Source organism: Apis cerana, linkage group LG10 (genome assembly GCF_029169275.1).
Source record: "Apis cerana isolate GH-2021 linkage group LG10, AcerK_1.0, whole genome shotgun sequence".
NCBI lineage: Eukaryota > Metazoa > Arthropoda > Insecta > Hymenoptera > Apidae > Apis > Apis cerana.
In genome coordinates this window covers 5,114,842-5,125,069 of record NC_083861.1, presented here as the reverse complement: position 1 = coordinate 5,125,069, position 10,228 = coordinate 5,114,842, and the positions used below count along the sequence as shown (strand labels likewise).

The 10,228-nt window shown below is 21.0% G+C and overlaps 1 protein-coding gene across 2 annotated transcripts; it reads left to right on the top strand.

Annotated features, from left to right (window-relative positions):
* The first annotated feature begins 531 nt into the window (after positions 1 to 531).
* Positions 532 to 8,351, top strand: LOC107992999 (tudor domain-containing protein 7). Of its 2 annotated transcripts, none has more exons than XM_062080871.1 (17): positions 532 to 753; positions 2,179 to 2,269; positions 2,475 to 2,683; positions 2,773 to 2,876; positions 3,092 to 3,203; positions 3,284 to 3,625; positions 3,699 to 3,866; positions 4,026 to 4,376; positions 4,487 to 4,654; positions 4,726 to 4,983; positions 5,060 to 5,305; positions 5,402 to 5,752; positions 5,824 to 6,041; positions 6,111 to 6,324; positions 6,466 to 6,584; positions 6,682 to 6,833; positions 6,925 to 8,351. In XM_062080871.1, the coding sequence occupies exons 1-17, from the start codon at positions 730 to 732 to the stop codon at positions 7,146 to 7,148; spliced, it is 3,351 nt and encodes a 1,116-aa protein (XP_061936855.1). In that variant the 5' UTR covers positions 532 to 729; the 3' UTR covers positions 7,149 to 8,351. The 2 variants fall into 2 exon arrangements, with proteins under 2 accessions (XP_061936855.1, XP_061936856.1); XM_062080872.1 differs by having other exon boundaries at positions 544 to 753; positions 2,124 to 2,269.
* The last annotated feature ends 1,877 nt before the right edge of the window (positions 8,352 to 10,228 follow it).

The following is a 10,228-nucleotide window of genomic DNA, read 5'->3' as shown; positions in this document are numbered from 1 at the left end:
GAGAATTATGTTATTAAAAGATTATCTAGAATTGTTTCTAAATAGAATAAACATATTATATTTCAAGTAATTTGAAACATAAATATGTTATAGATGAATAACAGAGAGATCAAATTTCAATTCATGATCTATTAATTAAATCAAAATATTCAAATTTTTTTTCAGTTATCAGATTATATTTCTAATATATAAAATTTTTAAAATTATAATTAATTCAGTATGCATAGCTTACTTATATTACAATTTAATTTTCTAAAATAATTTAATTAAATAAATTTTTTAATTATTTTCGATATTTAATATAATATATTATTATAATATTATACAATTAAAATTAATAATAACTTATCGTTTATATAATACGTGATATAAATAATAGATTTAATAGATTTATAAATAATTAAAAAGATATAATTATAATAGAAAATTAAGAGTTTCCAAATATACCGCTTTTTTAACTCTAACTGATGATTGGTTCATTATTGAGAGATAGAGGGGGTTAAGAACAAGTCTGATTGGACAAATGTGGCAGTTCGTGTTACTTCAACAAATAGTATGTTAGACAGTTACTCTGCGGAGATGTAATGGAGTTGGGAAATCAGTTTTCACGAAGAATAAAGAAGAGGGAATGTTAGAATCTATCGAATTGTTGCCAAATACTGGTACATTTGTACAAGAAGTAGTGAAGTTCAGTGCAATTGAAAGAGAAATTTATGATCTATTATATATATGCGATATTTGAAGAAAGAAAAGGTATTTTCAATTTTTATACATATATAACGGTGGCCCAATTTTTTCTCTAAGTATTCTATCGCTATTCAAATTATTCTGAAGTTTTAATAGAATTAAAATTATCATGTATTACAATTTATTTTTTCATTAATACATGACATGAGTATTTATTAAAAATATGTTACTTGCTTATAATTTGACATACAGCTGTTGCCATTGCTTTTTTACGTATAATTTTATATATGTAAGTATGTACTCATTACATGTCATAAAGAACTATAATTGGTTTTATCAGTTTATATGACGTCAAGGTAATGATGTACTTATTTATGTAAAATGTACATTTATAATATTTACATCATTCATTACAATTATTTTAAAAATGCATAATTCAATGATATTGTTCTTGTACGATTTATATAGTTTCAATTATTATAATTGTTGAAATTTTAAATATATATAAAATATATATTATTTTAAATACAAAGAATTAATATATTAGTAAATATATATTTATATATATTATACATATATAATATTTTATAATAAAATTTTATAATGTAAATTTGTTTCATTATGACAGATAATGGAATGTAAGTATTTCAATATGAAAATTTTTTTTTTTAATAGAATATATCAAATCAAAAATAGGATCTTTTATTATTTTAAACAATTGATAAACATTTGCTTTGTTAACATATATGAAATAATTCTGTACAATTGTGTATTTTATCAATTCCTACAGTACCGATTTGACCGCCATTTGCCGGCATTGTCCGAGTTATAATAGTTTGTAATTATAAGTCGAAAAATTAATTATTGAATATTTTTAATCATTTGTTTCATTTTAATATTAATATGGTATAATTTCATAGTATATAAATAAGTAAATTTTAAAAAATTATTATATTATTTTGTTTTATTTCATTAAAAAATATTAAATATCCAATTGTCTCATATATTATAAATTCATTGTAATAATTAAAAAAAAAATAATACTTTTTAAATTTAAATATAAAAATTAAAAAATTATAGATTTTTTAAAAAATACTTCATAGAAACATTATTCAGAAATATTTTTTTGTTTCTATTTATTTAGATAAAAATTTTATATATTTATTACATAGTTATTATAATTAAATTTATTTTATAAATGAATTTGTTTCCATATTATATTTAAAACTAATTACCAATTAAATAAATATTTTTTTATATATAAGATATATTGAATGAAAAATATGATTAGTGATTATTTAATCAGTAATTATATTAATTTATTATATTTATTATATTATATAAATATTTAATTGCTAATTACTAGAAATATTATTTACATTATATTTCATTAAAAATCATATTAAATTATTTATATTTTATATAAATGTTTTCAGAATATTATTTTGTAACTATAATTTATACATTTATTAATATTTCTAAATATATAAGGAAGCAATAATGGAAAGAGAAGAAGTAATAAAAAATTTACGTGCATGTCTTATATCTTCAAAAGGTGGTGTCAAAATGGAAGACCTAAATAGTAAGTTTTTTTTTAAAATAGAAATATTTATTTTTATTATTATTTTATTTTATTCCATTTATATAATTTCTTACATACACACACACACACACACACACATATATATATATGATATAATATTTATATTTATATTTCTTATAATTATATATATTTTTATATGTATTTTTAAATGTTAAATTAATTTAATTTTGCAAAACTTTTATAGGAGATTATAAAATGCTCATTGATGAAAATATACCATTTCGAAAATTAGGATATCAGTCTTTAATCGCTTTTTTACATACTGTACAAAGTGTCAGAATTATTGAAAAAGCAGGAGAATGTTTTGTGGAGGCCATACCTAGTGAAGAATCTGCACATATTACAAAGTTAATTGCACGACAAAAAACAGTGACTAGAAAATATAAAAAATTGGTAAATTTATTATTCATTTATATTATTATTATTATATATTTTATATTATTTTATTATATTGTATTTTTTTAAATATTATATTATTTTAGGTAAATACTCGAAAACCAACACCATTCCGTCAACCTATGATGACAAAAAAAAATGTTCACAATAAAAGTGGCAATAATAATATATATTCACAAATAAATGGAAGGTAATTTTAAAATGCAAATATATATATATATATATATATATATAATAAAAGCTATATTAAAGAAGAGATTCTATTACTATAAATAACATAGATAGTATTAGAAAATATTATTACTTTGTATAAAAAAAGTTTTATATTTTTAAAATTTTGTTTACATATATCAAATTTTATAAGATATATATTTGAAATTATATATTGAATATTATTTTTTATAGACAAAATATATCATTTCCTACTATGTCTACAAAAATTACTATTCATCAAAATAATGAGAAACCTAGATATATACAATCTAATTGTGGAATTCCACCAAGCTCTCCTAGCAAAGTAAGTAACATATTGATGATATTATATAATTATTATATATTTATTTTATATTAATACGTTATATATATATTAATTTTTAGAGACTGAAAGATAAACAAATGAATTCTGTTTTATCATCAAATCAAAGTATTATTAATAAGCCTAGAGATGAATCACAAATAAAAAACAATTTAAAGGCAATAACGCCTGTGATAAGTCAAAAACCAAAGACTGCTGATAATAATTTGGAAATGCTTCCTAAAAAAACTTCAAATTTAAGTAACAGACTCAAAGTAAATTCTAATATATCTTCATTGTTGAATTTACATACTAATATTTCAACATCTTCTCATGAACCTAAAGTGTTATCACCTCTTTCACCTGGTCAAGTTTTAGCAGATGGTAATATAACAAAATTGCAACAATCATCAATAAATTCAATTGTAAGTGTTTATACATGGATAGTAAGCAGTTAAAAAAGATGAATTGTTATATAGTAATAAATTATATTTATAGATACCATTAGATAATATTAAAAAAAATATACCAAAACCACAACATATTGATCCAAGAAATGAATTGAAAAAGAGAGCTAATGCCTTAAATCTTCCTGAACCTGTATATCAAATTTGTCCTACAACAATTAAAAATACTAAAGAACCAACTGTATTTGCACAAGTTAAGGTTTGTAATAAAATTTTAATACTTTTACATATATTAGATATTATATTTAAGTAAAATGCCAGCAGTAAATAATAATATATAAGTATATGTATATAAATAAATAAATAAATATGAATAAATAAATAAATATTTACAAATATAAAATAATAAAATTTTTAGATTGGTCCTCATGGATATTCAAGTTACCCAGAAGAAGCACGTTCTGAGGATGAAGCACAAAAACTTGCAGCAAAATTTGCTTTACTCGATCTTACTGAGAAATATGGTTTATCTTTTAGTTTTAATGAAACTAAAGATAAAAATGTAATAAAAGGACGGGTTTTATCGATAATAGATGCCCATCCAAATGGTATTTTTATGCATCAGATTCCTATGTATTATAAACAACAATTTGAAGAAATTTTGCCAGGAAACTGGGAAAAAACTATTGAGGCGAGTCCGGAAATCATTTTAGAAAAAGGTGTTGATAATTCAGTAATTCTACGTCGGTTTATTTCGTCCCCTGAGAAGGTATTAATATGTCTTATAAATTATAGATTATAGATTATAAATTATAGATTATTGTATATATATATAGAAAAAAAATAAAATTATTATTTAATACATATTTTTTTTTCAAGATACGTAATATAATATCATCAAAGACAGATAAAATACAACTAAATCCAATTGGTCCTGTTGCACCTGGACAATTGCAATTACCAGAAGAGGATTTTTGGATTGTATCTGTTACTTGCGTTATGAGTACTATTGAAATATGGGTTAGAATTGTAGGAGATGCATACAGTGTGAGTTCAAAAGAACTTTATAATTTATAATTTTTATTTTATAATATTTTATAATTCTTATTTCTATATAGGAACAATTTGATATTATGTCCACTGAAATGAGTCAACATTATAGTAAAATTCAACAATCTATCAAACCACTAGTTATTGAAACTGGAAATTATTATGTTATATTTGAAGATGAATCATGGCACAGAGTACGCTGTGTAGATTATAATGTTGCAAATGGAATGGTTACAGTTTCATTTATTGATTATGGTGATGAGGATACTTTTCATTATAGTAAATTGCAAATATTGGATAAGAAGTTTTGTGTGCTTCCTGCTCAAGTAAGAATGTTATTTTTTATTACAAATTTTATTATATAATCAAGAATATATAGGAATTGTATTAAATTACCTAAAGGCATTAAGACTGTGTCTTTCTGGTTTGGAAGACTTCAGTGACTGTGATAGCATTGTTAACCAAGCTGAAAAACTTCTGCTTGATCGTGCTTTTTATGTTGAAGTATTAAATCGCAACAAAGATCAAAATAAACCTTCTGCAACAGTTGTATTTTATGATACAGATGGACCAGATGATATCAATTTAAATATAGAATTGTTTAAACAAATTTTACAAAGTGTAATAGTTGCTCCTAAATTAGATATTGTAAGTATTTTTATTTTAATAATAAAATATTATTAAATAACAATTTGAAAAGTATTTTTAAATTTTCAATAAGAAATAATTTTTTATTATACATAGGAGGGACAAGTATCTGAAGTATTTATTTCTCACATAGAACAGAATGGTGACATTTATGTACAAGTACAATGTGAAAGTATGAAACTTTTAGTTAGTTTATTAAATCGATTAATTTGTACTGGATTAAATTCAGAAGATCTAGAAAATTGTATTGTGACTACAGTTGATTCTAGTAAAACATACTTTGTGTCAGTAAATAATAATTGGTACAGAGGAAAACTTTTAAGTGATGATTCTTACAATCAATTAAGTGCATTTTTAATTGATTTTGGTAAAACTGTCACTACAACGAAAAACAATCTTCTTTCTTTAGAAATGTTATCTCAAGTTTTAGCAAGTTATCCTCCTCAGGTAAATTAAATTTGAATATTGAATAAAAATTTAAAAATATATTAAAATAAATTTTAATATATTCATAATAGGCTTTGAAAGTACATCTTCATAACATTGATAAATCAATGTTCAATGAAAAGATGGTTGCAAAACTTGCAGAACTTGCACCAAAAGGCGAATCACTTCTTGTAAAAGTAGTATCATCTCTAAATGGAATACCAGTTGTAGAATTATTTAAAAGAATTCAACCAAGTAACATGCTTGTTTCTGTAAATAATACTCTAACTCTTGAAGAAGAACTTACAAAGTATAGCATATAAAAATATTTATAAATATTAATAAAGAAAATAAAATAATAACTTTATTATATTTATAGAACACATGGCGATGGTAACAATAATGTAAAACCTAGAAAACGTATAGAACGTATAAATTCTAAACTCGCAGGAGATGATGATGATGAAGTTGTAAAGTCTTTAAAACCACCAAAAATTTCTGGTATTGGTGAATATTTCGATGTCCATGTAACGATGGCAGCTCATCCTGGAAATTTTACTATTCAACCATTTGATGACAAACGATTATTAGAAGTAAATATTATTTTTTTATTTATTATTTTTTTTATTTATTTAATTTTATATTTATTTAATTTTATATAGAATACACTGGTTATTAATATTCCTTATATGATATATATAAATAGCATAATATCAATTATATTTATATTTTAGACAATGATGATTTCATTACAAGAAGCTTGTCAAACATATAAAGGTTCAGCTCCAACTTTAGAATTAATAAAAGAAGGGAAACTTTATGCAGCCCAACATATTGATGGTCATTGGTATAGGTATAAATAAAAAATAACTTATTAATACAAATTTTAAATTTTAAATATAGAATTATTAATATTCTATCATTTTTATTTATTCTCAATTATTTTTAAGGGTATGCATTTCAAGTATAATTAAAGAAAATATGGTTAGTGTTTACTTTTGCGATTTTGGAGATGTATCAGTACTGCCATTAAATAAATTACAACCTTTGAAAAGTCAATTTTTAGAACTACCATATCAAGCTATTAAAGCAAGACTTGCTGGTATGTAATTACTTTTTTTTAATTTTAATTTATTTTCAAATTATTAAAAATATTTTATTTTATAAATTTTATAAATAATTTACAAAAACAGGTATACGACCTATTAATGTTGACTGGTCTGTTGAAGATAGTTTAAGATTTCAAGAATTAGTTGTGGATAAAAATTTCGTATCAATAGTTGTTGAATCCAAACCTGATGGATTGTCTCCTGCTGATACTATATTGGGTTTAAAATTAATAGATGTTAATACAGCTGAAGATATTTACATTGATCGACTTTTAGTAGAAGAAGGTCGAGCTACAGTCATTGATTAAAGAAACATGCATATATGAATAGTGTGCATATATGAATAGTTGAAAAAAACAAAATTATCATAGTGAAACTAACTAGTTTCTGATCTTTGGTATGCAATATATGTACCTACAGATTAATAATTGTTTCCTATATTTATGCTAAACAAACTTTGTACAGTTTTACGTTTGAGAACATAGTTGTTTGTATATAAAAATAATATTTTTATTTAATAGTATTTGCAAAATACTTAGACATTGATAATTCATAAAAAAAAAAAAAATAATAGTAATATGAATGTATAAACATGCACCAAACAAATGTGTGTATGTATATACATATTATCTATATCTATATAATATCCTTTAAGAATTATAGTTCTTTATTTTTTCAAAAATAGTAATTTATTAATCTAACTTTTAAAAATGATATATATGTATTCTTAGATTTGTGACTAAGACTATATATTTAATTTTTGAATTAATTTCTTTATGTTGCAGAGTAATTGAACACATATTTTTTCATATATTATTCATATATTTTTTCATATATTTTTGTTAGTATATTCTATTTTTTTAAGATATTTGATTTTTTAATATTTTTTTCTTGTTTAGTTCATGTTATTGTCATGCGATATAATTACATAAATTGGCTGTGGCATAAAAGACAAAAATATTTTGGTGAAAATAGATAGCATTCCATTTCTTCTAATACATTGGTATGCGCTTTTTTTCATTAATTTTTTCTTATTTATAATTTTATGAGGATATTAAATGATAACAAATATCTTTGAGTGATTAGAAGTTATTTTTTGTGTTCTGTATGTGATAAACATTTTCATTGTTTTATATGATTCTTTTTTCGTACTATAACGTATTGTCAATATTGTTATTTCTAATTTAAACTGTTAAAATAATTTAAGATTATTATAATGTGTTATTATATATGTTTCAATTGTTTTTGATTAACACAAAAATAACATTTTAGTTTGTCATAGGTAATTAATTTCCTTATTTCAGTATTAGATTAGACATATATATATATAATATTTTATTAAAGTATAATATATATTTTTCAAATTTTATTGCTTTTTGTGAAAAATATTTCATTTTGTTATATTAAGACTCAATATTGTAACTTGATGTTACGTTACGGTAAAATATTATTTTTGATAATAATAACTTAATAAAAGGTGCCAATAAATATTAAAGTTTTCATAAGTATAATTGTTATTTTAAATAAGTTCCTTTGAAAATATTAACATATCACTAATATACATGCAATAATTGAAGCAGAATTTCAATCTATGTAATTTTTAATAATTTATAAATTTTACACGTAACTATGTAACGGATAGCTATTTATTTTCAATATAAGCATATTTTATATATGGAATATTAATATATTTGTGAGATATTTTTGAAGAATCGATTCAAAAATAAAAAATCAGAAATATAAAAATTAGTTTATAAAAATATCAGAAACTTATTTAATTTATAAACAATTTAAGTTCATTGTTAAATGAAATGAGGCAGGAACAAGAAAAATAATATGAAATAGTTATTCATATTATTTTCTTCCATATTATCATCTCATTTTGTCTAAAGCAAACTTCAATTATTTATAACTTAATAAATAAATTTTAATCAACATTTTTATATATCAATTTTTATATTTGCTTTAGCTTCTATAATCAATTCCTCAAAAATTACAAATATGTTACAAATATATTTAAACTTTTTAAAATATTTTTATAGATATATTAAAATCTTTACATATATATATAAGAATTTAATTAAAAAAATTAATTAATTAATACATAATATAATTAAATATATAGAATATAATATAATTAATATATAATATAATATAATATATATTTAATTAAATTTTTATTTTTTTTCATCAATTTTCGATTATTAATTAAATATCAAAACCATTTTTTGAGATTTTATAGAACAAATATAGATAAGGAAAACAAATAACAGAAAAAGAACAGAGATAGAATTAAAATTTAGGAATTAGCGTCATCTTTAGAATGTCGCAAATAAAATTAATCAAATAAAGAGAACAAATGATAAGAAGAAATAAAGATAAATAAAAATTAACTATTAGCGCCATCTTTTAATTGCTAAGAATATTTCCAAGGTAGACAAATAAAGTCTCCTCAATAGATAAAGCGAAAAGTAAGATAAGATAGAATAAAAATTGAGAATTTGTGCCATCTTTCGAATATTTTTAGAAAAATAATTTAAAAATTTTTTTAGATCTTTTGGTATTGAAAAGATAGCATTGATAGTCAATTCTTATTTCTTTCCTTATCATTTACTTATTTGATTTAATTTTATTTGTGATATTTTGATGAGATGGCATTGTTATTCTAATTTTTATTTTATCTTTCTGTCCCTATTTGGTTTTTCTTGTCTATATTTTGTCTATATTATAAATTTAAAAGATAATTTTGAAAAAAGTTGTAAATTTTTAAGAAATATTGTAAATATTACTTTAAAAAACATTAAATTCCAAAATTTGAAAAAATATAATTTTAGTTATGAAAATATAGTTTATAATTGGTAATTTTATACAACTAGTCTATAATTTTTATTTTTTTTTAATTCTAGTTTATATCACAACATCTCAAGAATTCAAGAAATTACCAATTATATTTTCTGATATAAAATTATAAATTTTAAGTGTTAATGTTTAATATTAAATTTTGATTACTATGGAAACTATGCGAAGATAGCATACGAAATTTTTTTATTTCTAAGAAAAATAAAAGTAAAAATTTATTATTCGCAGCATGCATTATCATCATTATTTACATACATATATTAAAAGCAAAATTTTTAAAATTCTAAGTAAATTATACGTATAAATCTATATTTTAATATATATTCAAAATCATGACTTCTATATAAAAATGTAAAAGATATTCTCCTGCGTGTGCTGTGTTTATTGATCGGTATGATGAATAAATTGCACTTATATTAAATGTGTATTTGAATTATAAATCATATGTTTTAGAAAGCGTACGCGTTATGCCAATGATCATCGATTACTAAGTTCATTACATGTTGATGTTTTTAATTATTCAATTTCA